At 40.8% G+C, this 15,518-nt stretch overlaps 1 protein-coding gene across 5 annotated transcripts in view; it reads left to right on the top strand.

Moving 5' to 3' along the window:
- Positions 1-15,518, top strand: part of PTPRT (protein tyrosine phosphatase receptor type T) — a 482,418-nt gene that overhangs the window by 115,444 nt on the left and 351,456 nt on the right. For all 5 annotated transcript variants that reach the window (XM_064730049.1, XM_064730046.1, XM_064730048.1 and 2 more), the window contains exon 2: positions 12,687-12,812. In XM_064730049.1, coding sequence (XP_064586119.1) covers positions 12,687-12,812 — 126 coding nt within the window. The remainder of the gene's footprint in view (positions 1-12,686; positions 12,813-15,518) is intronic.

Below are 15,518 nucleotides of genomic sequence, written 5' to 3'. Positions count from 1 at the left end.
ATAGAATAAAGGATTTCATCAGAAGGCTAGCAAGGAAAGAAGTGGAATGGAATGACAAAATCTTGTGACTGACCAGACAGTCTGAGCCAGCTGACTGTGATTGGCCATTAATTAACAACAACCAACATGAGACCAATCACAGATGCACCTGTTGCATTCCACAGCAGCAGATAATCTTTGTTTACATTTTGTTCCTGAGGCCTCTCAGCTTCTCAGGAGAAAAATCCTAAGGAAAAGATTTTTCATAAAATATGTCCATGACAGGGTGGTGTTCAAACTCTCCTGGAGCTCTGGCAGCCTCGGGGCTGTGCCCATTCCATGTGGAAGGTGGGAATGTGCTGGAGGCTGGGATGTGTTTTGAGGGAGAGTCAGTGTGTGTTTATGCTGTTCATGAGTGTTCCAAGTAACCCCAGGCAGGTCTGACCTGACCCAGCTGTTCTGTTTTAAGCCCAGTGGAGTTCCCTGTGCTCCTTCCCTTTGCCAGTCACAAGTTTGTGCTGGTGAGGGGATTGGGAGAGGACTCTGGGGTAAAAAATGATGCCATGATTGTTAGAATAGGCACAAAGTGCCTATTATAGATAACAAAAGGAGATGCCTGATTAGCTGATTTTATTATTGTTTTTATCTTACTTTAGCCTTTCAGGTACAAGCCTTAGCACACTGAATAAAGATCAACAGAGAGGCCATAGGACAAAACCACAGCAGGTCATTGGACCATGGAATGGTTTGGGTTGGAAGGGATCTTAAGGAGGGAGGGCAGGGACACCTTCCCCTTTTCCAGGTTGTTCCAAGCCCCATCCAACCTGGCCATGGACATTTCCAGGGATCCAGGGACAGCCACAGCTTCTCTGGACACCCTGTGTTACTGCCTCTGGCCTTCTGAGTAAAGATTTCCTCTTAAATTCTAATCTGAAACTCTTCTCCTTTATTTTAAAAATGTGCTTTCAAACATTCTTTCACTCCATCTCTCTTACATTTTTGGCTGCAATGCCTAATGTGCAGTTAGCTCAAGTATCAGTATAATTGCACTCTGGTTATAATTGGATAAGTATATTTAATACCAATTCAGTTGATCAGAAACTGAATCTAATTTCTGAATGACTTAATGTCATGATCATAATCTTTTGAAGAATCATATATTTAATAAATCAGATTCTCACACAGGCATCTTAAAATTTAAATGACTTGTATAAAAATGGACAATGAATTTATTAGAAATTTTATACTTAGTTAAGCTGCAGAGCTGAAATCTTGAGGAGGACACTTATTAAAAATCTTTGCTTCTGAGTAGCTGCACTTTCACCTGGGGCTCTGGGAATGCATTACATTTTAATGGAGTTTCCTGGGCTGTTAAATACTGTATGCAGCTATGCTCACAAATACCCTTTCATCTACCAAAATCAAATGGAAAGGTGCTTTACAGGGCATGGCAGGGAGGTGGATAAAGCAATATCATGCACAAGGTATTTGTCTTATTTCTGGAGATGGCATCATTCAATTTCAAGGGAAAAAGAAGTCTTTAAAGCAAAGACAATTATCTTCTTAAATTGCTGGTAAGACCTTATTTCCAGATGTAAATATCCAGTAAAGGAGATTTTTGTGCATCTGAATAGCACTTATGAACTTGGGACTATTTCAGTGTGAGAACAGCAATAAAGTTTGTCTGCAGTACTACCAAAAGTGTGAGGGTTTTACACAGGTTGTACAAAATCCTCCAAGATTCCTGAAAGGAAATATCGATGTACTGTCAGTGAAACAGCTTTGAAGCTTGTTTCAAATTAAGATTTTTAGAATCTGCCCTTCACTAGGCCATCTCTGCTGCATGTCCATCCCAACTGCACCACCAAGGGCTGCTGAGGTTGGGATGAAAAGCTCAGAGCACTTGGTTCACACGTCTCAATGGACCAGGGATTAAAAGCTGATTGAAACCATGGTTCGTGTGACAGAAAAGGGCTTCTTATTCCAAGCTGGTCATTCATTATACTGAGGAGTGATTGCTTTTAGATTCCTTCACCTTGTGCCTTTCAAGTCTCAGAAAGAAATGTTTTAAGGATTTAATGCTTCCCAGCAGAGTTCAGGCTTGATGCTGCTTAAAAGGAATAAGAGCTGTGGAATTCAGAAAATCTGTCTTGAAAAATATTTTCCCTTGGAAATGTATTATTCTAAGTTTCAGAAGGTTATCTATAGCAAAGACAAGAAGGAGGCTTTAGATGATGGAATAGGAATATTTTTCTATATATTCATTACCAGCCTGGTTTTGTATAATGGGGATAGCACTGCTTGAAACTGCTCCAAAGTGAAGTGCAGAGTGAAAATAACATTTTGAAATTTTGTCTGTTGTAAAGTTTGGAATTCCTCTAAAATCAAGAACTTCAGCAGAAACTGAGCTGTTACTAACAAATCATTTTCCCCATGGAGACTGGAGTGGCTCATGGGGATTCCTTCAGCAGAACGTGTCTGATGGGCCATTTCTGAGCCCACCTGTGACATGTCAGGGGCTGCAGGTGGCCAAGGATGTGCCAGGTAACACCCAGGGGGATGAGAGAGGCTGTGGTGGCCCCTTAACAAAATCTGAGCTGTCTGTAGAGATAAAGAGATAACTGCACTGGTGCTGAAGTTACTCTGGATTTTCTCCTCATTGCCATGCTGCCCCTCATTAATACAGAGTTTGGAATGCTGCAGCTCTGCTAAATGCACATTCTGGGTCAGGCACTGTGAGAGGAAGATTCATGGCTGTAATTAGAGAGGCGCTTTGCACATATGCTTATGTAGTAGTAGGAAATTTGGTTAAACAGAAGAGCAGCTCTGTATATTTTTCAAGAACTCACAAGTGCTGTTAGGCAGAGGACCCATTTATTCCTGGCACGTATTTACTCTGTGTTTTTCTCTTTGGGCAATGAATTTACACAGAGGAGGCTGGAGGATAAAAGCAAGCTTTTTTTTTGTTTTTTCACACTGTTTCCAGTGTGCTGTAGAGGACAGAGGGGATTCAAGGGCTTGGTGTTTGCCCCACTGCCCAGGGATTCTGAACAGCATCCTGGGTGTTGCAGTGCACTGGGACATCAAGGGAGAAAAATGTGAATAAAAAATGCAGAGGTAGAATAAATAAACTGAAAAAAACGATTAAAAATCAGGTAACAAATGACTGAAATTCCAATCTGCAGCTGACTGTCAGTGCCTCAGCCATCAGGCAGCTGATGGAAGTTTACAGGAGCTCTTACAGAGTCCGGGATTTGCCCTCCTGTTCCCAGCCTGACTCCAGGGCAGCTGGAAGCAGAGCAGCTGGGGAGCCACTGTCACTTCTGGGGCTGACTCGCTCCTGACACATTGAATGAAGATCATGGCTTGACTGAAAACAATTTAAAGTACATGTCTTTAAATATCCTTGACATTGCACTTTAACTGTAATTTGAACCAGTAACTGCCAGCAACAAGTGAAAGGGCATTTGGAAGAGATAACCTTGATCTGAGATAAGTATAAAGTTGGAGCTACAGGAATTGTTAGAACTCAATAAAAGTTATTTATACAGCCATTCTCAGGGAGTAGCTTCCAATAAGAAAGTTATCAAATTTAGCATGATATATCAGTGGCAAGACTCATTGCAAGTTATTACCACTGCATTATTAGCCAATTAGATTTTATTTGCTGATACTCAATAACAGATGATAGCTGTCCTTTTATCTAAATCTGATATTTAACCAGGGTGAGCTGAGCTAATACTTGTCAAGCATGGTAGCTCAAATATCAAGGAGCTTTTGGAGTCCTGCGCAGTGCTGCATCTTTAATTGCACATGTTCAGAAGCAATTTAAACAAAACATTAGTACTATTCATCAAGAATCAACCCACTTCATTAGAATCTTCTCCAGGAAAACATTTAAACTACTGATAGTTGTTTTTGGAGCTGTTTAGAAAGATGGGATATGTGTGTGTGTGTGCACATGGACATTTCTGGCCTCATGACGACTGTGGGTAGTTTTCTGTGAGTGCAAAAATAAGATACATTTTGGAAGTTCAGCACTGAATTAATTTACTTCCCTTGGCCTCATTTGGGAAGTTAATGGAATGATTATAAAAAAGACAGTCCAATAAAAACTTAAATTCTTCTCTGAAAAGGGTATGTCTGTGCTAGTTATGTTTGATGGCAGCCAGGTTGTGTTTAATTCTATTCTGTGTTTGGTGGTGTGGCAAGAAACCAGACTTCCTACCCTTATTTAAACTAATCCTTGTGTTTTATGACCATGAACTTCCAATGGAACATCTCTTTTGGAAGGAGATCTTCCTCCAAAACAGCAGAACAGGGAAAGGAGAAGGATTGGAGGTTTTGTAGTTGCTGTTGGAATTCCTGAAATGGTGTCTGTTGAGACAATATTTTATCCATCACCAAAGATAATGTGAGTCAGTCAACGGCTGCTTCTTGCTTGAAGTTCAAACACATTAATTTGAAGTTTGTATAAAAGCTTATTGAGAATGAGAGGCTTGCTAATGGAATATAAAATAAGTGAGAAACAGCTGCTCCCAGACAGGTTTTTCTGCCTTGGAGAGTAAAAGAAGGGTGTAATTTAAGTGTGCAGTTTGAACAGGTATCCATGTGACAGATGAAATGCTGCAATGAAGCAAGCCAATAGAGAAAATTTAGGTGAAATGCACTATAAATACAATGTTGGACAAGCCTGTTAGGATCCACTGAATAATTAGCGCTAAGAATTTTCAGATACTGGAAAAAAAGAAAAGCAATGTTCTTTTTTTCTTTGTTTTAAAGAAAACAATGAACACCCACAGATAGCTTTTACTGACAAATATAACTAAGCACATCTTCAACAGTCGTGGCTAACAATTCAAGATGAATTTTTGGAATACAAAACAGGATTATTTTAGGGAAAAAAAAAGTCCTGTGACTTAAGAAATGAATTGAAGCAAAGTAAGGGTTTTTAAAAATATTCAGTCTACAAGTATAGCAGCAAGTGTGTTCTACAAATCTGTGGTTTTAAAAAGAAATCTTCATTCTGTCTCGCTATGACTAAAGAAGGAGTCTGCTTCAATGGTAGAAAGCCATTAAATTTATAGATTGAAAGATTATTAGTTAGAATATTGAGAAAAGTTGGTGGGGAATGTCTGCTTAAGAATCTTTCATGGGTTTGATAACCTGTGTTAATTTTACAAGTTTCATTTCCTTGGGACAGGCGAGTCTGAACATTCTTAGCATAAATCTTGGTGTGATGCAGCAGACTGGAACTAAGTGAACTTGGAAAGTCAGGGTTCTCTGCAAAGGTGCAGGGTATTAACTGACTATTTTAGCAGCTTGAAAAAAATAATTCAATCAGATTAGGGATATGTACAGATCTCTAATATTAACTTATGCTTAAAGCAATAAAATGTTAATATTGAGCTATTGGAATAGTGACAGCTCAGCTGTCAGCAGCAAAAATGTATTCCTGGTATTAAATAAAGGACATACATTTTTGCAAGGCAAGTTAGATGAGTCATCCTTGATTTGGACATATAAATTGAAACAAATGACATTTAGTGTTAGTTTTAGTCCTGGGATACTTCAAAGTGGTTCCACTGATCCGTGGTGGATTATGAAGTGCAGAATTAGTAATGAGTGCTTGAGCAGGTCTGGGGCTCAGTGATGAGACACAGAGGGAAAATTCAGCAAAGAGAAACCTGTAATGATGAATTTAAGCTGAAAACTCAGCTTAAACTGACAAGTTCAGGGCATGGAGCTTAAACACTCATTCCATGCATGTCAGGATCCACGAGGTTTGCTCTGCTCCATTGGGATTAGGAGCACAACTGATAAACCCTGTTGGGCTCTGCTGCACATTTGGGACCATCACTTCTGCAGAAAAGTGCTGGGAGAAAAACTTGTTATTACTGGGAGGGCACTTGAGGTGTTCACATGACAAAGCTTCACCTGTCTGCTACTGGTGATGTTCCTCATGGGCACCAGGTGGGATCCCTTTAGCAATATTTTGGTTGTAGCAAGGTTCCTGTGCAAGGAACCTCCAACTATTGATTTTATCCCAGCATGGGGGATGTGTGTGCATGGAAACAGCTCAGAGCTGCTTCAAAACATGTGGGAATAGATAGGTAACACTGAACCTGCAAAGGCAGCAAGGTCATAGGGTGTATAATTGGGAAAAGACTTAGAAAATGTATAAATATATGCTGATAGTATGAGTGTCTTCCTTAGTGGCTTGATAGCACTTGGAACCACAATTCGACTTTGAACCAAGGTGCGATTTCTAAACTGCATTCAGGATTACATTGATTTAGGGAAAAGAAACCCCAAAACCATATATATATATATATATATTTATTTATTTTAATTCTAAAGATAAATAATTTTCATTGCTGTTTTAAAAAATAAAGACAAGCTTTCTGTATGCTTCCTCTGTCATCTGGACTGCCAGGGCACAGAACATGCAAAAAGAATGAATGAAATTTAGTCAGCTCTAACAAAAACGCGTCAAACTTTGGCCAGGCAGTTGTTACTGTTATCTCAGAGAACTGTCACCTTCCAGAGCATAGATAAAACTGTCTCTGCTTACATGTAAATTTAGCAAGACTGTGTCAAGAGTGAGATGTCAAGGCAAGGAACAGAATTGTCGTGTGGTGGGTCAATCACTCCTCAGCCATGGGCAGCAGAAACCAAAGCAGGTGGGATGAATTCGAGAAATCACGGATTATTGTTTCTGAGCCCCAAACATCTGGGTGCCTCAAGAGAAGCATTTCTGTGAGCACCAACAGCTGAGAAGCCTGGGAGTTGAGTTTAATGCTTGAGTGACTCACCTGAATCTGTGCAAGGTCTGAGCCCAGCTCTTAAAGAGCTGACATCAGAAAAAGTAGTTATGAATGCTTTACTTCAGGGTTTATTCTTTCTTACACACTGGAGAATCTTTTCCCAGTTTCTCCTGGTGATCCTCTGTTAGCTAATGAGGCGTAAAAAATGATCAAAGCTTTCCCTGCAGTTTGAGGAGTCAGAGCATCTTTGTCTCCCCTGTAGAGTCTGCCTTTAAATACACCTGAATACATGGTGCCCTTTGACTCAGTCAAGATGACTCTTTTTTTCTCTGCAGAAACCTGTTCTTTGAAAATCTGTGGCTGTAGAACAAACATTTGGCTAGGATAATAAAGTCCTCATTGAAATTGGCCAGTTGCAAGAGCAGGTTGATGTGCACTTGTCTGATGTCTTCATCTTTCTGGAAGGACTAGAAAGCACATACAGGACTTACTGCTCTTCTGAGTGAGGAAATTCCAATATTCCTTGATTTATCCCATCTTAAAGCAACTCAGCACAAGCTTTACATGTACATTTTCATTCTTCATTCTCTCCCACTTCCAGAAGAATATGGAATAAGAGTTCTCAGGAATTTGCTATATGAATTCTACAGTCTGAAAAATAAGTTACAAATGGGTTTTTATACAATAAATCCCACACTAGGAGTTACTTTAATGAGCCAAATGAATCTTTTCCAGCCCTGGTAAACAAGAGTGTCTCTGGAAGGGATGAGAATGAATGATCAGAAACAGTGGTGGTTTAATTTGTAGAGTTTTATAGTTCATAAGCACTGCCTCATCCTAACAGCATTTGTCTCTTCCTTTACTTGCTTTGCATTTTGTGGGTTTAAGATAAAAATTGATAGACTAAATATCAGCTCTCATGAAAGTTTCAAAAGGGATGTTTACTAAAAAGTGTTTATGCTTTCTTATCTTTTGCCCATTTTGTTACTGTTTTTATTTGTTTTGTTTTTAATAAATGAGAGAACTAACTACTTCTTTTTGGAGGAATGGTGACATGGAACAATGAGACTGATGTTCTCGTTGTCTCTATCCCTTTCCCACTTTGGGATTGCTGTAAATGCCTGATCAAATTCTATCTGCTGCTGTGTTTGCTGTGTGTGTTTAGAACCACAGGATAACCACTGAAGCTTCTCACATCACTGTGTTCTTTATCCCCTTTTAGAAGTATTGTGTTTTTTATCTGGTGAGTCTGTGAGAGTTTGACATTGGATGACTTTATAAAACATTCAACTAATTGGATTTGTTAAAATAAATAAATCAAACACTAATTGGAATGTGCCCTGCCATTATTTTTGCTTACTGAATTAGATATTATAGCGTGAAGTTCTTTTTATCATATTTGTGCACTTATTTAAACACCCCCCTGGCGCACACTTCTGCAAATTCAATTATATATTCAAAGGAGCCATTCAATTTATGCAAGGCTGGTTTACATATAATCCAGGGGCAAGTCTCAGTAACTGATGATAGGTCTGCTCAAGATTAATTAGCATCACTCAGATGAGCAGTGGCATTGTTACAAGCCCGCAGTGTAAAACAAGGGATATTTTATCCTTCTTATGTGAGCCATTATTTGCTTCAATATGACCCTTTTCAGGAAGGGAAAAGCTTTCTTGTTTAGATTTCATTTTGTGAAAAGGGTTTAACACCACCTGTGTTCTCCTAAGCCACCAAAGCCATCTCCATTCCCTCATCAGCCCCGCTGAGCAACTGCATTTGTTTAATTTTTAGCCAAGCAGGAAAAAGGCTCCAAAGTTCCCAGTATCTTTCCCAAAAATCCTCATTCTTGCTGACAATTTATGAAGACCCAGCACCCCACTTTGGTGATTGTGTGAATGTTGTCATTTTCCTCAAGCTGCTCTGTGATATGTGACTGAAAGGATAACTTGCAGACCTGGTAACTAAATTCATCCAGTGGTTGGTCTTCCTTTCCCTTCAACTTGAGGATTATTTTTTCAAGGTTAATGAACAGCCCTGTTCTGCCTCTAAGCAGTCAAATATCAGCCATGGATGACTTTGTTTGGGGATGGGTCTAACCTCTTCCTGTCTTTATGTTCCATCATATTTGGGTGTAGCTCATATAAAAGTATCTGCATGGGTGGGATGTCTGTGGAAATATTGGATATTAAGTTATGCTGCCATCAGTGCAAACAACACTTCTGCTTGTTACTCTTCATACTTTAGTGAACTCCTAAAATCTCCAATTTTCTGAACCTGGCTGCCTGGAAGGGAAGCTGCAATGTCACATCTGCCAACTCTTGCAGAAAGCAGGGCCACCACTGATGTCCTTGCTTGGCAAATAGAACAGAAGTCACTGTGGCTATGTGGCTTTACCAAGGATTGGATATAAAGAAATAAATTTTTGATTGTGAGAGTGGGGAGGCCCTGGCACAGCTGGGGCTGCCCCTGGATCCCTGGCAGTGCCCAAGGCCAGGCTGGGCAGGGCTGGGAGCAGCCTGGGACAGTGGAAGGTGTCCCTGCCATGGCAGGGGTGGCACTGGATGGGCTTTAAGGTCCCTTCCAACCCAAACCATTCTGTGACTCTGTGATTGTTAAAGTAACCCCAAAGTCTGTGATGTTCTGATATATTGTACTACTTTACTGTCACTTTCTGAAGTTTCTTTCCTGTTCCATAATACACAACAGTGTGAAGAGGGGAGTTGTTGACTTTTTGGCTCACAAGTCACTGTGGCTCTGGCTCCCAGCTGAGCCTTTATTTCAGTTTTAGTTCTGCTCTCAGTGGACACAGCAGAGGAAGAAGCTGGTGGGCACTGCCCCCCCTCCTGGCACCCAGGATGCACACAGGCAATCTGCTCGTCTGAGCCCTTAAAATCAACTCCAGCTTTTTCTCCTTGTCCTCATTTCCTGCAAATTCACCTCCACATTCCAATTCTGCTGCCTCTAGTAAATTAATCCTCCTGGCTTATTGCCCTGTCACTCTGTGTTTGGAGGTTTCTCCACTAACCTTTTCTTTCTCTGAAATGTAGGTGTCTTGCTGCTGCTGCTGCTTTTAAGGCTCTCCATGGTTTTTCCTTTCCTTTCCTGTTCAGCAGTACTACAAGGTTAGCTTTGACTTTCAGGCAAGGCACTTTAAAAGCTTCCTCAGGTGTTGTCTTGTATCAGCAGATGCTCCCAATTAATTTCCACAGGTTCTCACTGTGTCCCTTTTTCAGTTCCTCGCACTCCATCTTCCTCAGTGAGGATAAAACCACCTGTTTAGCTGATTATGCCAGGCTATTGACAATTACATTCCCACTTCAATGAGCACTGCTGCCCCATATTTTGCTACTTATTGCTTGTTTTGCTTCTGGGGCTTTGTAGCAGCTCCTGTGCAGTATTCTCTGTGTACAGGAGTTGGGCTGGAGCAGAGGATGTGTTTACAATTCCTCCAAAGGAACAGCTCCCATATATCCCCATCCCTGAGTGCTGAGCAGGAGGGTGGGGATGGTTTGTGTCTGAATTAAAGGGAATCCATCAAAATGAGAATGCTCCATGCAGGCTGAGAGCACAGGATTGGATTTTGCTTTTCGTTCTGCTCGCTGGGATAAAAATTACTTTCACTGCTCACTCCCACACAGTCCAGGCTGCCTGGATCTTCCCTTAGATTTTTTTATTTTTTTTTATTTAGCCTGTTCAATATTTTAATTTTGAACTTTTTCACCTAAATTAATTTAAAAAAAAAAGACAGTTACACAGGTGTAATCCTATTTGTTTTGACAGCTGGGAAGGCTTCACAAATGAGATAAATTAAAGACAAGGGTTATTTAAATATTATAAAATCATGACAACTCAGAAATATTTGCAGAAGCTACTCAAACAGGCATGTTTTCAAGGGTCATAAAATCTATTCACTGATGAAAATATGTAATATATACAAGTTTTAATTTTTTAGGGCAAGCTTTATCTCTTTGAACTTTTTTCAGCAGCAGAGTATTTTGTGGTGTCAGGTGCTCTATCCAACAAACCTTCCTAGAATTTACTTGACTAGAAATGTTTGGTGAGGTTGTGTAGAACCACTTAAATCAATTGCAGTTGGAGTGCACAGAGAATCATTTAACAGTGTAAGGGATTGAGAACTATTAATGACATGAGATATATTTTGTAATTTGTGAGGAGTTCCATAGGAACTGAGAGGAAGTTTGGGCTTGGGTAATATGGTTGAAAATTAAAGAAGGCCTTAATGTCTTCAGTGCTGTGTAACCCTTTATTGCAGAGGACACAGGTCAGTGATGAACCAGGTGTTTATTGTGTGAGTGCAGCTGTGGGAAGGAGGGAGGAGTCAGGAATATCTCTGTCCATACAGCTCTGGTTGGTGTCAGTGCTGCCCTGTGAAGGCTGCCCTAGAACAGAGGCTGGACAGAGATAAAGAATAAAGCAGGGATTTATCAAAAGGCCTCAATGGCTCCACCTTGGGCAGCACAAGAGCCCAGCCAGGGCTGCACCCAAGATGAACCAAAATGCCCCCAAAATGCACAACCAGGCACGGGGTCTGTCACTGTGATCAGTTCTGCTCCATTTGCACCTTGCAGTTCATTGTCCCATTCCAGCTTTAGCCCAGGCAGTCCCACCCTGCTTGTTTTTCTCTCTCCAGCCCACGGTGTTTGTGCTCTTGGGCTGAGATTTGGATCATTTGTCCTTGGTGCCCAGCTGGAGCAGGAATTGTTTTGTCTCCCTGCTCTGTGCACAGAGCTCACCATCCCATAATATGAATCCCAGACCCAGACACTAAAGCAGCACAGAATCTGAAAAATATAAAAACTAAACCTGAGGCATCATCAGGAGCCATTGGTGCTTGGCTGGCAGAGCAGGGGACGTTGCCCTGGGCACTGTGCAGCCCTGGTGTGTTACCTGTGCCCAGTTCCAGTTCTTCCAGGTGGAGTGGGATCTGCAGAGAACAGTGATCCTTTCTTTCCTAAGAGGAAACCAAATCTTTATGAACACACCTTGGGCATGATTCAAGTCTAAACTGGGTTTCCCTGATCCAGTGGATCCAGTAGTGAAATACTTTGTCAGGCTGGATTGGGTGGAGGTGAAGAGTGCGTGACATCATAAGGGACACCAGTGTAGGAATATCCCAGGAAATAAACATTCTGTTCCTCTGTGTGACCCAAGTTTCAAAGATCTGCACTGGAATACAACATTTCATTCCACAGTTCCTGAATTTCCCTTGATTCACAGGTGTTCAGACAGCTGCCAATGCATTTATGAGAGTTAACATCTTCCAAGTATTTCAGGAATTGCAGTAAAGATCTTTCAGTCAGCACTCTGGAAGGTGTGAATGCCAGTTGACATCTGCTGCTTCTCATTCTCCTATTCAGAAACTACAGGGCCATGCTCAAAAGTATTGATTTGAAAGATCTTGAGGAAGCTTTGTGTGTTCATGGGCTACACAGAAATTTGTGGTGTTACATTTAGGAGATGGTTAAAGCCAGGTTAAATATAATCAAGGCTTAAAAGCAAAAACAAGTGAGGTCTTGCTGTAGGAACAGTGCTGCTGTGCTTGTTTGTCATTTGCATTCCTCCTTCCTTTTCCTGATTTTTAAAAAAAATATCTTTCTTGAAGGTTCATGCAAATATTCCTGCATGGGGGTATCCTGTAGAATTGTCCTTGAAAACAACAGGTTGAAATAAAGGGGACTGATCTTAGAAGAAGTAGTGTGGATGGAAGAAAACAAGGACTTCCAGTGGATATAAAACATGGAAATTACAAAGATATTTTTTGGACATCATCCTTGGAGCTGCATGAAAAATAATGTTTAGGAAATTAGTTTTATTTTTATTTCCTGTGTAAGCTTGGATACAAAATACCTAAGTAAATGGCTTACCACAAAGAGAGAGAGAAAATTAACTGAGAAATGTTTCCATTTTTCTTGGTTGTAGGTGGCTGTTCATTTGATGAGCACTACAGCAACTGTGGTTATAGTGTCGCCTTGGGAACCAATGGATTTACCTGGGAGCAGATCAACACCTGGGAAAAGCCAACAATGGATCCTGCTGTCCCAACTGGTGAGTGAGGAGCCTCATCAGCACTGATGAGATCCAATTCTTGGAGAGAATTAGATGTTATTGCTGTGGATGTGTGTGCTGGCTCTGGGTACACACAGCAGAGCAGGATTTTACTCTGTGATAAAATGTTAATTTTGTATTCAAAGTATTCTGGCAACAGAATTCATAGATGTGAGGTGACTCTTTGCAACATTTGCCATTGGATATCCTTGAAGAACTGTTTTACATTTCTTATTCTTATTTTGTTTCTCATTTAGCAGAGAGGAAATGTTCTGGATATAAAACTCTAAAGCTCAGCCAGCTTTTGGCATGTTTCTGGATGAGAGAGTTATCTGGGGAGGTTCATGTTGGACAGGCCAGAAGTAAAGCCTTAAAATATGTGGAAATATTGGACACTGCAGTTACCATTTAGTTCTCAACTGATTGTTTTAAATTCCAATTTTGAGAAAGACAAGAAAGTTCCTTGTCTAGAGAATTAGTTGTGGTAGCTAATGCTTGATTAGGCTGGGACTTGAGACAGGAGAATTTTCATATGCAAGAAAAACATTTCCAGCAGTGAGAGTTACCAGAGTTTCTAATTTACTAATATGTACTGAGTATAGTGTAGACTTCCATGTGACATTTGGAATATTCTTAGCAGAGCTCACGGTGGTGATAATTTCCAAGTTTTGTTTTCCATTGGAAGTTACCATTATGGGAATGAATTCTCTAGCATTAAATGTTTTGTTTACATTGAAAAAGAACTTGATTTAAGAAAACACTCTAAAGTTCACTAAAAATCCTATTTTGTCCATGTTGGTTGCCACCTAAAATAGCAATGCGAGTCTCTTTCAGGCACACAGTGGCCAAAAGACTTTATCAGCCAGTTAAGACTTTGATTTCACTCCTAAAAAAGAAATATTCATTCTGGTTAGTGCATTGCACTGTGAGAGCACGAACTACATGGAAGAAGAGAATATAATGTTGTTCAAGACATATTCTTATGCCTGTAATTATTGGGATAAGAGACTTGTAATTGCTGGCTGCCTGGAAGGACACGATGAGGGGCTGAGACAGCAACAGCTCCCTGCCACAGCCCCTGACAGACAGCCCAGAGCCCATTCCTGGGTGCTTGTCAGTAAAACCAGCTCAGGAGACACCAGCCTGGCTGGGCTTCCTCCAGCACTGAAAGCTGGTTAAGTCTTGTGGGTTTTAAACCATTTTATCATTGGAAATTGCTCAGAATTGGAGGCTTCAAAGTGTGTCAGACCTACTTGGTTTGGCTGTGGCATCCCCCAAAGGGTTAATTGTGGAGGTTGCAGTTTTTGGTCCTGCCTGTAAGAGTGTGCTTCATGATTCTGGATGTTGTTGTGTTTTAAATGATGGCAGTTTTGTCTGTCGGGCTCTTCAGCTTTTGGTTCATTGTTGTGTCCTTATTTTGTGTCCTTGGTAAAGACCAAGCTGGAGAGACATGGCAAATCTTTGAGTTATCTGATTCCAGAGGGAAGGAGTAGGAATTGACACAGTTCTGATGCAGTTGAGAATCTGGAACAAATGGGAAGGTTTATATGGCTTGCACTGGATGAGTTCAATGCTTTGTTAACTCCAAATGTCAAAGTAAACCCTTCCTGGCCTCCTTATTGGAGGTGTATTGTCATCTGAAATACCCTGGAACCATGGAGGGGTCAGCAGAAATCCCAGAGCTGGAAAAGGCCCCTGAGGTTATTGACTCCAACCATTATCCCATCCCCAAACCCTGCTCCCACATCTTTGTTTTATGGCCACATGTGCCACATCTCCTCATTTTGTGAATGTTTCCTGGATGGTCACTCCACCGTGGGCAGCTGTTCCAGTGCTTGACAACCTTTCCAACAAAGAAGTTTTTCCTAATATCCAATCTAAACAACAAAAGACAAACAACAGCCTGGAATGGAATGACTAAAAAAGAGCCAAAGCAACAAACCTGCCCAAAAAATCCCAACCCCAAACAAACCATTCCATATGCACAAAAAATCCCCCATGCCAACCCCAGGACATCACCATAGAGTTTCTCCAAATACTTGTGGTTTCCCCATTTCCTTGATATCTGGTATAATGAAAAAAAATCTATAAAAATATCTACTCCAGCAGCTGCAAATTTAATAAAGGTTAGACCTGAAACAAAAAAAAAAAAAAAAGCAGAAAATGTTATTGAAGTTAAAATGCAAAGGTAAAGCAGCCATCAAGTGGGAATGTGCTGATAAAGAAATACTGTGTAAGAAGGTTGGAAGGAGCATGAGGGGAATTGAGTCAGTTCCTGATGGGACTGGTTGATGTCACAGGACTGTTCACACAGAACAAAGGGCAGAATCAGTAGGTGGAAGATCATGGACCACAGCAAATGGGTACAGAAGGGCCTGGTGGAACAAACCCCAGGTTTTCAGGAGCTGTCCAAGCTGGAGTAATTTGCAGTGTTCAAACAGACCCCCTGAAGCTGGTGAGATTTTTGGAGCTATTATTGAGAGTCTGTTGCTGGCTAGAATTGTGATGTTTGTGTTGGTTACTCTTTGAAAAGCTGTTTGGTGGGAATAGAAGCTGTTTACTTAATATTCATGTAGAGGCAAAGCCAGGTGGATGAACTGAAGGAACAGCATGTTCCACTCCTACAGGCAGGGACATCTTTAAAGCTGGAGTCCTAGAACATGTGATGGTTGACTTTTCGTTCCATTGAATTTCTCCACAGCAACT

This window comes from Zonotrichia leucophrys, chromosome 20 (assembly GCF_028769735.1).
Source record: "Zonotrichia leucophrys gambelii isolate GWCS_2022_RI chromosome 20, RI_Zleu_2.0, whole genome shotgun sequence".
NCBI classification, from domain to species: domain Eukaryota; kingdom Metazoa; phylum Chordata; class Aves; order Passeriformes; family Passerellidae; genus Zonotrichia; species Zonotrichia leucophrys.
The sequence above is the reverse complement of the archived record's forward strand: the minus strand, read 5'-3'. Positions and strand labels throughout refer to the sequence as shown.